This window comes from Myiozetetes cayanensis, unplaced genomic scaffold (assembly GCF_022539395.1).
Source record: "Myiozetetes cayanensis isolate MyiCay16 unplaced genomic scaffold, myiCay2020 scf19, whole genome shotgun sequence".
Taxonomy (NCBI): Eukaryota; Metazoa; Chordata; class Aves; order Passeriformes; family Tyrannidae; genus Myiozetetes; species Myiozetetes cayanensis.
The window spans coordinates 1962089-1975024 of record NW_026087400.1 but is presented as its reverse complement, the minus strand read 5'-3'; the positions used below and the strand labels follow the sequence as shown (position 1 = coordinate 1975024).

The window sequence follows — 12936 nt, the reverse complement described above, 5'->3', positions numbered from 1 at the left end:
GCTGCTTCTTCCCATGAAGGTTGCAAGGCAGGCAGGACACCTCCTAGGCATTCTAAAGCCGGTATCCATCCCTGTGGCTGTCTATTACACGTCCACCATATCTAAAGCAGTCCAAAAAAAAAAAAAAAAATCTTAATCTCTGCTGAAAAAAAATGTTCTTAAAGAGCCACAGGGATTGGAGGTGCCCCGGATTGCCGAGCTGGCAGGCAGGCAGGCAGGCAGGCAGCAGGAGCCTCGGCTGCTGGCTCCTCTCTTGAAGCGATGCCTGCACGTTTCCGTGGGAGCCCCGCCACGAGCGGGGACGGGCTGCGAGTCCACCCCCAGCACCGCCGGCGCTGCCACCACCCCGTGCTGTGACCCCGGCGCCCACCGCCCCGCGCTGCCCACCCCGGCCGGGGAGACGGAGCTGCCCCGGGAGTGATGCTGCTGGAGGAGCCCATGTGATGCTGGGCTAGCGCCGCTCGCTCCCCGTGCCTCTCCCGCTCGCTCGCAGGCTGTCATGGCGACTCCCAATAATGTTACTCCCACCAACTGCAGCTGGTGGCCCATCTCGGCGCTGGAGAACAACGCGGGGAAATCCACGGAGGGGGAGGAAAATCAGGACCCGACGGACCCCGCTCTCAAATCCCAGGACAGATTGGTTTTGTACCACTGGACCCAGTCCTTCAGCTCGCAAAAGGTAATGGAAAACAATCGCTCGGCCGGGTTCCCCCGGCAAGGATCACCTCCAGTCTGCAGGACATCCCCTTGCCTCGGGAGGATGGATGCGCTCGGGGAAGAGCGAGGGGCTCAGCCCCGGGGGCTGGCGAGGGCAGCAGCGTGGCCGGGCAGCTCTTTGTACCTTTTACCAGCATCTGCCTGGGGACCGGAATAGGGATGGGGATGGGGATGGGGATGGGGATAGGGATGGGGATAGGGAGCTCGGTCAAATCCTGCCTTTGTTTTGGGATCACGGCTTGCACCGGGAGCCGCCTCGGCTTTGTGCTCGCTCGCATCCCCACACTGGCGTGGCCGGGAGCGCAGACAAAGGCTGAGCCGGGCCCCGGGACCACCCTGATGCTGCTGGGAGAGGGGAGGAAGCCCCGAGCCAGGGAGAGGATCCCGGACCCCCGCACGCAGCGATGATTCACCCCTGACACTGCAGCAGTGCCCTGGAAATTCTATTCCCGGGGCGCCCCAGCAAGAAATCCCGTTTTCCAGACAATAGTAAACGCTCATTCTGCAGCACAGCAGCTGTGTTGCAAACCCAACCTTCTCCACAGCCCCAACCCAGCCTCCCCATAATTCCCATGCCGTGGATACTACACGGAGAATGGGCTGTTCGGAGGGGTGGGGGAACACCAAGTTCCGCGGTGCCAGGGCCTCCTCGAGCCCCTCAGCCCAGTGGGAAGGAGGGGGCAGAGGGGCCCGTTCCTGCCTGCAGGCACAAAGGAGGGAGGATGCCCAATGCAGCAGGGTGGGTGCACAGGGTCGGCCTCGGCAGCTTCGGATCCGCACTGGCGAGGGATGCTCGTGGTGCTCCCCGCCCCGCGCCGGGCTCGTTGTGATTTTTTTGTCTTGCTCATTTGGCCGCCAACGGTTGGGAGGCAGCGGCTGAGGCACTTCTTGTTCTGGGTTTGCTACGATCGGCCTCTTTCTGTGGGGCAGGGGACAGGCCTGGGCAGGGGACAAGGCAGGGGACACCTGGAGCCACCACACCTGCTGGTCTCCAGCACCGTGACAGGCTTTGCTTTTGAGGTCACTCGCAAGGAAAAAGCACTTGGTGTGAGGAGGAGGGGCACAAGCTGGTGTGATGGACATCACAGGGTGGGGAGCAGCGGGGCCTCTACAGGACCCCCGGGCACAGGGGGTTTGCTTGGAGTCAGCTGCAGGCAGAGCTTCCCCTGCTCTGCCCCGGGAGCCGCTCGGAACCACCCTCTGTGAGCACAGGGCTGTTTGTGGGAGCCACTCTGAGCCCCACCAGGACCTGGCCTTGTCTGCAAAGGGATTTTTGGAGTGTTACACAGGATGCCAGCCATATCCCAGTGCTGAGAGGAACAGGAATGTTTCATCACCCCTGTCTGGGACCCGAGGCTCCCCTGGCCCTCAGGCTCTGGGGTACCCTGGGAGCCTGTGCTGCCTCATGCCCAGCAGCTGCCTCCTGCCAGGCCTTCAGCCTCAGCTCCTGAGAGAAGAACAGGGAAACCACAGGGAGCTTGGGGCTGGATACCCCAAGAGGTCCTGGTTAAGGTTTATTTATCAGCTGGGAGGAAAAGGCCCTGAGCAAGTTGCAGCTGAGGGACCCAGGCTCTCTCTTGTTTGACTTTAAAAGAAAAAATTAACTTGCCAGCCCTGTGAATAATTAATGACTAATTCCCCAGAAACTCTGAAGTACTCATAGAAATGCTTATATATGTTAAGTTGTATTTTTAGCTGCTGCTAGCTGGATGAAAACAAGCGCTTTTCTCTCATTCAGTGTTTCTGTAAATCGTGGCTTTCTCACATCCCCCGAGGGCTTTTTTTTTTGGTGTGTGTGACATACTTAGTTCATAATGGTCAGGTTTTATAACCCGGAAGCCTAAAATGCCATCCCTGAGTGCATATTCAACACCATCTCACACCCAGAGCAAAGCAGCAGGATCAGCCCTGAGGCACAGCAATGGGGATGGGGATGGTGTCCTACCTCCAGCCCCACTCCTGCCTCATCCTGCCCTCCCACAAGGCTGGAGTCAGCTTTCCCACCCATGAGACGGGTGGGTACCACCCCAGTAGTGCTGCTGGCTGGCCCTGGGCTGGAGGAGGGCAGTGGCAGGGGAAGGGGGAGGCAGCAGGTTTGGCACAAGACCTGCAAAGAGTGTGGGCGATGGCCTCGGGCTGGCAGCAGCATGGAGAAGGAAGGGGAGGAGGAGGAGGAATCCTGTGTGGGGCCACAGGGGCTGCTTGAAATTCCCCATGAAATGGAGCCTTCCCCTGCTCAGAACGTGCTGCCAAAGCCAGAGTCCACTCCCGAGAGTGGGACATACCTGAGTCAGCATCCAGGTCTCAGGACCCATTGGGTGCAAGTGTGAGGTATAACATTGCTGCAGCCTCTGCTCCCTCCTCTTCCTCTTTCTTTTCTTCCTCAGGTATGTGCTGGGGTCCACAGCAGCATCACTCATTCCTCCCACCTGGGAGGGATTGGATCTCAGCCCTCCAGCCCCTCTGCCTGCCACACAGTCCACCAGCCACAGAGGGCGAATGGTTCATGATCCTGAAAATATAGGATGGGTTTGGGTATCCCCTCCTTGCTGGGAAAGCAAATCTTTCCTTGGCTGCCTGGGTTTTGCAGCTGCCCCACGCCAGCAGCTGCTGGGCTCCCTGCAGGACGAGCACGTGTCCTGGCACATGGCTGTGCTGAAGCTGCAGGGGAGGCTCTGGGGGTGCCACGGGGTGGTGGGGGGCACTGGGGGTCCTGGGGAGCAGCTCAGTGCGTGGGGCTGAGCCCTCTGTCCCCGGCCTCTCGCCCCAGGTGCGTCTGGTGATCGCAGAGAAGGGGCTGCCCTGCGAGGAGCGGGATGTCAGCATGCCCCTGATGGAGCACAAGGAGCCCTGGTTCATGCGGCTCAACCTGGGGGAGGAGGTGCCCGTCATCATCCACAGGGACAACATCATCAGCGACTACAACCAGATCATCGACTACATGGAGAAGAACTTCACGGGAGGTAACGAGGGGTGGCTGTGTCTCAGATAAAACTCGGGTCTAGCCCAGATGCTGTTTGCCAAACACACCCATTTCTTACTTCAAAGTTTCCCCTTCACCCCAGAGGAGCAGCAAGCCACCGTCTCTCCACAGGCTTCTATGTTTTCCCATGAAATTGAAGATTTTCCAGCAGAAATCCCCAAATGCTTTGTGGAATGCTGTGAGAGGGGCTCTGAGGGGTGCGTGGCTGGGTCCCCCTTTTTTCTGCCTTGGCATCCATGCTCCCAAACCAGACCATTTCCCATGTCAGTTCCTGTGGTGCGTGGTGGTGTCTCACCAGAGCCAGTGCTGGGGCACAGCCCGTGGGAACATTTCTGGCTTTGGCCACCTTTGTACTTTGGCCTTTGATAGTTGTATAAAAGTGGCTGTAAGGGGCCCTGCTGGGGTTTAAACCAGGTGCTGCTGCCCCTCTCCCCTTCCTCAAAGACCCCTGGGCAGGGGACCCTGCTGTCCCTGGTGCTGCTGTGCCTCAGAGAAAACAGCCTCTTTAAAAACACAGCCAGTGGTGCTGGGGACCATGGGAGGATGATGTGACACAAACCCAGAGGAAGGGACAGGCAAGAGAAGGAAGCTCTTATTCCCCCTGGAGCAGGGCTGCAGGCAGTGACAGGCTGAGCCTGGCTCACCGGGGTGCTGAGGCAGCGCTCAGAGTCAGTTGTTAGCTCAGCTGCTGCAGAGAGCAGCCTCTCAGCCTCTCCCTGGCATCTCAGACCCCTTTGCTCTCCTGTCCCCAAACCCACCAGGGAGGCTTCAAAGCCGAACAGGGAGCTCAGGCTGTGCCATCACGACGTTCGCCCCAGCATCCATCCCCCCTTGCAACAGAGACATCAAAAACATCTCAAAATAGCTCCCGAAGCAAGGGCGCCTCGCCAGCTCAGCTGCTGTCCTCTCCCGGCCCCGCCACCCTGCTGCTGCTCAGGGGGGGCACGGAGCTCCCTCCCAGTGGGGCAGCAGGGCTGGGCTCTGTCAGGAGCATCCCACACCAGCAGCAGGTCCTAGGGAATGGCAGCTGCTTTCCTGCCTGGCAGCAATCCCTGGATCGAGGGGCATCGGGCAGAGCTGACCCACAGGGCTGCGGTCCCCACACAGCTTCCCCTGCTCTCTGCGCAGGGCAGGTGGTCTGACATATGTGACAACAGGCTGTGCCCAGCAGGAGGGGGACACAGAGCTGCCCGGAGCACTGGGAAACTCCTGACTTTGAGATTTTCCAGCCAGGTGCAGTTTCTTACCCTTTTTGCTGAGAAATGGAGAGGGGAATCTCCAGGGAAGAGGGCCCAGAGCATCACTCCCTGCTCCATGCTCTGCTCCAGCCATCGCCCAGCAATGCAGCTGGGAAAGGCATTATCACGATGCCGTGGCATTAGTCTGAGGGGGAATCACCCACCTTGCAGAAATGTGTAGAGCTTGAGAAGGCCTTTACAAGGTGTATTTTCTGAGGTGTGTTTTCCCCAGGGCTGGGAGCATGATCTTTTCAGCTGCTCACACACACACTGAGTGTCAGCTATCAGTAAAGGGTGGTGTGATGAGAAATAATTTCCTTTCCCCAAAATAGCACTGAATAGTGCCAATAAGCCACCTTTGAGGGTGCTTCTCACTTGGGCAGTGCCCAGCAGTGCCCAGAAACCACCAACAAGTAGACCAGGGCAATTCCCCCTGGACAAGGGTCTCCTCCAAGGGCTGCACCCACTTGCCTGGCCCATTGCTCGCTGGCTGTATGCAACAGCACCCCATACATGCAGGCCTGCTACGGCATGCAAAGGCAAGCCAAGCACCATCCCACTGGAAAACCTCCCTGGGACACGCTGAAGGACGCAGGCCAGCAGCCAGCACGCCACAATTTCATTGTGGTCACTCCATCTTCCTGCCGGACCGGGCAGTCACTGGGGATGTGCTGCTTTCCAGCCTCCACCTGGCCCTTCGAGGGCTGGCCAGGAGCCCTATGGAAGGAACACTCAGGCTGTAGGTCAGTTATTGTTATTTCACTCATCCAGTCGCTTTTTTCGGATGGAAAATCCCCGCTTGGAGCTCAGGCAGTGCAGGCAGTGAGCAGCTCACGGGCGGGGAGGAGCTCCCAAAATCTCTCCCCTCGCTCAGGGGACAGGGACGCTGATGCCCGACAGTGGGAACAACTCTGTGGAGCCTTCCAGCTGAGACAGTCCAGATCAGAGCTATGAGGAGGTTTGCCATGCAGGACCTGCCAAAATTTCCCTGGCTCCCATCCATCCACGGACACCGGCAGGCAGGACGATAGCAAGGCGAGATGTGCATCCCTGCCAGGAGGGCATTGCTGTGCCCCCTGGTAGCAGGGCTGGGCAGAGCAGAGCTGTCATTTCAGGCCCTGAAAGAAGGGGCTGCATTGGCCACACCTGCCAAAGTCCTTCTGCCAGTGTGCCCTGGCTCAGGTGGAGACACTGGCACGTGGGCAACAGATTCACTGAGTCCTGGTGGGAGATTTACTCACTACCTGGGAGCTGCTCTCTGCAAACACCATAAACATTTATGATCCCATCAAAAAATGGACTTGGTGTTCTTGGGGGAGACAAGAGCAACGCATCTCTTCCTGTGGTGTCATCTGTCATGTGTTTGGAGCTGAAAGTGTAATAAAAAGGGCACAACGCAAACTGCCATCCATGAGAAGTGACTAAAACACAACACAGGCAGGGAGGAGCAGAGCTGGCTGGGATGAGCTCCTGCAGATGAGGCACTGGCTGAGCATGGAGAGAAAATCCACTGGGCTGTCCTTTGATCACCTTGATTGCCCATTTTGGGATTTACGAGGAAGCCCAAGAGAATGAGGTACCTCATTGCCACTGGTGTAAAGAGCATGTAACTCAGGAGATCCCAAACTCAAATCCCTGTCTTTTAGCTCTTTTCTGCAGAACATGAAGATTTTGCTCCTGTTCTAAGAGATGTGAAATCACTGTGGAGATTCAGGGGCTGTAGAGACCAGGGCTTGCTACACTGACCCTCGGGGACATGGGTGCTGTGGGGCTGGGTGATGGCATCCTTACACTTCCCTGTGGTCCTGTGGGTCTGCCCATCGCTGGGCATGGGCTGGATGTGCTCCTGGATGGGATGGGCAGTGGGGACAGGGCAGAGTGTGAGTGACAGATTTGAGTGGATGCACCGCCTCAGCCAGCCCTGCTGGGAGGTACCTCAGGCTGGACTTCACACCGGTGTCCAGCGCAGGCTAATGAGCCACTAACGAGTTCCTCGAGCACCCCAGGTGCCACTGACAGCTCTCCCTTTGTCCCGGCAGAAAACGTCACGCAGCTGATCCCGGAGCCGGGCAGCCTGCTGCACTCCCGCGTGCTGCAGTACCGGGAGCTGCTGGACTCGCTCCCCATGGATGCCTACACGCACGGCTGCATCCTGCACCCCGAGCTCACCACCGACTCCATGATCCCAAAGTACGCCACCACTGAGATCCGCAGTAAGTCGCCTTTCCCGCAGGGCTGCCCAGGCTCCCTTCGGCTGGGATTGGTTCCACGGCCCAGCCAGACACCCTGCTCCTGCTCATCCCCCCTTTCCACCAATGCAGGCACGGACAGAGCTGGGAAATGGCAGAGCACAGCTTGATCTGAGAGCTGCAGGCACCCTGCAGAGGCTTCCTGACTCGGGGAGGTGTCTGGGCTCCTGTGGGCCATGCACGATTCTCCCCAGCTCTTTTTGGGGCGCAGGAATTAGTCCCTCTCCTCCCAGAGCTCTGAGGGCACAGGCAGGAGAGCATAGCCAGATTGAGTTGCAGGCAGTGGATGAATCGGCATAAGTCTGTGTACCTGACCTTCAAGTGCTCATGAAACATTGACAATGCTTAATATAACTCCACGGCAAGGGTTGCTCCTGGAGAGAATTCCTGGCCGGAAAAGCGACCTTGTCGGGAGGGTATTGGCATGTCCCACGTCTCTCCCTTCCTTGTCCCCTCCCCAAAGGGTGCTGCTGTGATGGCTTCAGCCCCTGTCTGCCTCACATCACCTCCCCAGCACCCTGCTGAGATCCCCTTGTCCAAACCTCCCTCGCTGGTGGTGTTTTTCCCGAGCCAACAGAGGGGCTGTGAGCAGGTCCATGGGCCCAGGGTGCCCTTCCTGCCCAGCACATCTCCTGCACCCAGGGGATGACTCAGCTGCAGTGGGTGCTGAGGAAAAATTAATGTAGTTTTGTCCCAGGGAGAGGGTGAACCCTGCTGGGAATGGAGCTGCAGGAGCTGAGTTATGGGGAAGCTCAGGGATGTTCTCACAACAGACAGATCTCCCAGCAGGTCTAATAGGAATTCAGCAGAGGAAATGAAGAGCTGGAACTCTCCCTGAAACCTGCAGAGCTGGGACTCCCCAAGGCCAGGGAGGGGGATGTGCCGTGCCCTGCAGCCAGCACTGCCCTCTGGGTGGATGGCAGGGCTGACAGAGCCACGTGCCCTCAGACACTGAGCAGTGCCCCAGCCACCACCCTTATGGCAGCAGCAAGCCATGAATTCGTCCCATTTTGGCTCTCTGGGGTGTTTTTCTTGGTGGTAAGACAGTATTTGAATGCAGGAGGAGGTGCTTTGCTATCAGATACAAGGGTCACCCTGAGCCCTGCCAAACACAGCCCCCCAGCCCCTCTGTCTGTCTCCCCCCAGGACATTTAGCTAATGCCAGCACAGACCTGATGAAGCTGGATCACGAAGAGGAGCAGCAGCTCTCTGAGCCCTACCTCTCCAAGCAGAAGAAGCTCATGGTGAGTGGATCAAAGCCACACTGCTGGTGGGGGGGACACGACCCACGGACCTGCCATGGGTGACAGATGCCTTTTGTCCCTGCATCCATCCATTCCCCATCCTGACCCTGCTCTCCACCCAGGCCAAGATCCTGGAGCACGACAACGTGAACTACTTGAAGAAGATCCTGGGAGAACTGGGGATGGTGCTAGACCAGATTGAGGCCGAGCTGGAGAAGAGGAAACTGGAGTACCAAGGTAGGCACTGGGCTGTGTTTATGGGGTGTTTTTCCACACGAGGTTGAGGTGCAACACCAGGAACAGCCAACAGCTTTGTGCCTGATAAACATCCTCCACAGGGAACCTGTGGTGAGCCTGGGGCTGCCTCTGGTCTCATCTGGTTTTGGGTGCACTGATGTCATTGCAGCCATGCAGTCTCCCTCTGCCTGATGGAGGGGCTGAGATGCTCTGTCTGGTTTTGGAAGCAGCAGGCTGGCCTCAGGCACTTGCAGCAGGAAGAGCACAGGCTGCTGAAAGTGCAGGGCTGGGGACATGTGCTGCAGCCAAGCCCCCTCTGGCCACGGGGCTGTGGCACATCCCACTTGGAACATGGGCAGGGAAGCCAAGGAAGCTGATGGGCCCTGGAGCGGTGGGAGCCCTTACAGGACCTGCGTCACACACCAGCGGGTGGGAGAGAGCGACACCAGCCATCCCTGACAGCAAACACGCGGTGCTGGGTGCCTGCTGAGGGCCACCCCCATGCCCTGGCAGTCAGGGGTGCCTGGGCACAGCTGGGCAGAGCTTGTCCTGCTGTCACCCCGGGATGATTCCATCCTCCTCCCGTCCCCACTGCTGGCAGGGCTCAAAACCCCTGCCCTGAGAGGGCTGGCAGCTGCCAGTGCCACGGTGCCAGATCCAGAGCAGAGCCCAGACACAGTTAATCAGGGGATGGCCCCAGAGCTGCCCCTGCCCTGAGGGACAGCTGGGCCCTGGGGAGCCGTGCGTCACGCTCGGGGCTGCACTGAGGGGCCCTCGGCGCTGCCAAGGCCAGACCCTACAGGGCACGGGGTGAGGATTTGCTGAGAGCCCTGAGGTGTTCACAGCAGACCCCTGTGCTGCCCTAATTTCCTCCAACACCCTCATTAACTGACCCAAGGGCTGGGCCAGCTCAGCAGAATTCAGCCTAATGAGGTGCCCTCTGGGGACACCCCAGGTGCCCGGAGCAGAGGGGTGGCTGCCTCTGCCAGCACCGGCTGCTCCACTGCCTTCCATCCTTGCCTGCTGCTCCTGCCCTCTGCTCCCGGCCCTGCCGTGCCCAGGGCCAGGTCAGGATCTGAGCAGTGGGCACAAGCACCAGCCCTTTGGCAAGGTCCCAGGATCTGCAGTGCAGCAGCTCTCCTCCCACGCAGCCCCGGCTGCCGGCGATGCAGGCAGGGCAGGGCAGGCGGGAGGGTGGTGGGAGACGCTGCAGGAGCACTGGGAGACCCCTGCCAAGGGTACCCCCTTCAGCTGGGACAGGCTGATCCAAGCTGGGGCCGCTGTGGATGCAAAGGGGACGAGTTTCTTTGGCCTGTGCTTCTGCCCCACCTCGGTGCTGGCAAGGGGTGCCAGGGGCTGGGGCATCCCACAGGCAGGTCCAGGCCTGAGCAGCAGGTGTAAGCCCAGAGCCAGGAGGGATAGGGGTGGATCTCTCCTGAAGTCACCCCATCCTCAGAGGTGCTTTCTCCGTCCCCTGCAGCAGTGTTTGGGGTCAGGCAGCCACCTCTGAGCCGCAGCACCCGCAAGGTCCCACAGCACCCAGGAGAATGGCTACAGCACCCCCACAATTCATCACTCACCAAAAACATTTATTGACTAATTAGGCGCAGGCAATCTGTCCACTCGGGCAGTGCCTCCAGCAGGATTAGGCAGGCTGCCAAGCAGCTACAAATGAGGGCTGCTAATTATCCATAATTGCCCTGGGCTGGTCCTGCAGGCAGTCCTGAAGCACCACTGCCTGCACTGGGGTGCAGTACAAGGGCCTCTCTCCCCTTTTGTGATATAATAGCCACAGGACAGTGGAAGAGCCTCAGAATTAAGGATTTGGAGCAATGCTGGGGGCTGAGGCTGGATGGGGCCATGTTTTGTGCCCCTTCTGCTGTTCTTCCTTACCTTCACCTCCCTCAGCTCCATCCCAGCCCTGCTTCTTAGTATTGAAAGGGCACTGAAGGAGTGCTTAACAATCCTGGCCTGAGACTGCTTTTTCCAGCCTAACAGCAGCTTGGTTTATTTCTAGATGTCTCTCTGGTGAGGTTATTTCCAGGGTCACCCATTATCAGCAGCCACCAACCCTTTGGTTTCTTTCTTCATGCCCTGCACCCACATCAAGCTCTGCCCCCCCAAAAGCCTGGATTTTGGCACAGACATGCTGCCAGTTTTGGTGTCCTGGAGCAGGGTCCCTAGTGCAGGAGAGAGAACAAAGGCAGAACCCCCCCAAATAGCATGCAGGGAGAGCAGCCAGGCCAGCCAGCAAATGGTTTTGATTCCTGAGGATTTCTTGCATCCCTAAAATAGGACAAGTTGATGTGACACTCCTGAAACAGCTCCTGGTGCAGCCAAGGGCAAACACTGCTGCTCTCCCCCTGCTCCAGCACAGGAGAAGGGGTCACTGCTTCTTCCAGGGTTCTTTTCCAAGGACCTTCTGGGTACAAGAGGATGTCATCTCCTGCTGCTCTGGACTTGGGGGAGAGACAGCAGAGCCATATTGCTGACAGGGATTTGTATATTCACTTGTAGCTATAAATTATCATCTCATATTCCCAGCTTTACGATCCCCATACCCTCTATCCCACAGCCTGGTAGGAGAGGTCTGATCTCTTGGCCCATTAAAGACCTGGGAAAAACCATCCCAGAATGGAAACAGATGCTCCTGCCCCCATGGATCTTTTGAGCAAGGCCTTAGGTGCCCACCCAAGGGATCCCTTCCTCACCTGCTCTGTCTCTTCCCTCTCCAGGGCAGAAGTGTGAACTCTGGCTCTGCGGATGCGTCTTTACTTTGGCCGATGTCCTGTTAGGAGCCACCCTGCACCGCCTCAAGTTTCTGGGACTCTCTAAGAAATACTGGGAAGATGGCAGCAGGCCTAACCTACAGTCCTTCTTCGACAGGATACAGAAACGCTTCGCCTTCAGGAAAGTTTTGGGAGACATCCACACCACGCTCCTCTCTGCAGTGGTGCCCAACGCCTTCAGGCTGGTCAAGAGGAAACCCCCCTCCTTCCTTGGAGCCTCCTTCCTCATGGGATCCCTGGGGGGAATGGGATATTTTGCTTATTGGTACTTAAAGAAAAAATACATCTAGTGCTGACTGCTTGGTGTTTAGTTTGGTGTCTCTGTGCTGTGTGAAATTATGATGAAGCCTCAGTAACTGTAATGAAATTTGAAGCAAGGTAATGAATAATTATATTGTTTAATGTAACATTCCATAGTCTAGAAGTAGAAACCTATATTCAAGGAAATAAGACGACAACAACAAGAACAAGAACAAAAAGTGTCAACTTGTAAATGCCTTTTTTTAGGTTTAAGTGTTCAACTCCAGTGAGAGGCTCAGGGGTTCACGAGCCCACTGGGAAGCGGCGCCGCCTCCAGCACCAGCTGGCTCCAGTGGGAGAGACAGGAATCCCAGGAAGCTTCCTGGCACCCAAGTTGACTAATGGGACTTGGATACTTGGTCCTCTACGTTTGTGTTTCCCAGTTGTTCACGGCCACATTTCACACGTGCGGGGAGCGGGGACTTTCAAGGCGCTGCGTTGTGGTGCTCGGAGGCTCTCCTGGGAGCAGGGTGCAGGAGCTGGTCATGCTTAAGGTGGATTTCCGTTCTTCAAGTATCCATTTTTAAAGTTATTTTCACCGAAAGGAATATTTTTTATTGAGCTGCTCTCAGAATGTATCCACTTTCTACGTCTGGTTTCGGTGGGATTCTTTTTTTTTTTTTTTTAAAGGAATTTAATGTCTGTCTTTTAACTGCAGCGCTTTTTTTTCCTTGAGATAAATCATTTTGACTTCCATCCTGGATTTTGGCACATGAAGGAGATTATTGGTTTAAGCCTTTCGGCTCTGTCTCTTGAGTTGTCCTTCACGGATTTGCAAAGCATCTCTCACCGACCGAGCATATTGTGGACTCTGAAAAAGTACAACCATTTTCAGACCTTTTCAGCACTTCCCTGAAGGCGCTTTGTCTTTCTTCCATCCGGGGCTCTTCTCTGTCCTTTCCTCGCTGTGTGTTTTCTTAGGGACACTTTGCACAGAATCACATTGATGACTTTCTTGTGCCTTTTGCATGCTGGAAAGAATAACGGGCCTCACTGCTACTCATGCTTTGGAAACTGAGATCCTCAATAAACCATGTGGGAGGAGTCTCGGCCTCGCATCTCTGAATGTGTTCCACATCCTTGTCATCCCAGGGCAGCAGGATGTGCAGGTGGTTCGTGCTTTGGCTCCTGTACTGCACTGGTATAAAACTCACATGGAAACAGGATGTATTCCTCTTC

The 12936-nt window shown here is 57.0% G+C and overlaps 1 protein-coding gene across 1 annotated transcript; it reads left to right on the top strand.

The window, feature by feature from the left end:
• Nucleotides 1-219: 219 nt before the first annotated feature.
• GDAP1L1 (ganglioside induced differentiation associated protein 1 like 1) lies at nt 220-12801 on the top strand. Its single transcript, XM_050313779.1, has 6 exons — nt 220-679; nt 3488-3680; nt 6978-7151; nt 8334-8431; nt 8554-8668; nt 11404-12801. Exons 1-6 carry the CDS (start codon nt 500-502, stop codon nt 11745-11747), a joined length of 1104 nt encoding a protein of 367 aa, XP_050169736.1. The 5' UTR covers nt 220-499; the 3' UTR covers nt 11748-12801.
• The last annotated feature ends 135 nt before the right edge of the window (nt 12802-12936 follow it).

What these genes read in the sequence shown, in the direction of transcription:
- GDAP1L1 (XM_050313779.1), top strand. Translation starts at nt 500, where the DNA reads ATGGCGACTCCCAATAATGTTACTCCCACCAACTGCAGCTGGTGGCCC. An exon ending in AGTCCTTCAGCTCGCAAAAG is followed by an intron (nt 680 to 3,487) that starts GTAATGGAAAAC and finishes CTCTCGCCCCAG; the next exon opens with GTGCGTCTGGTGATCGCAGA. An exon ending in CCAAGCAGAAGAAGCTCATG is followed by an intron (nt 8,432 to 8,553) that starts GTGAGTGGATCA and finishes CTCTCCACCCAG; the next exon opens with GCCAAGATCCTGGAGCACGA.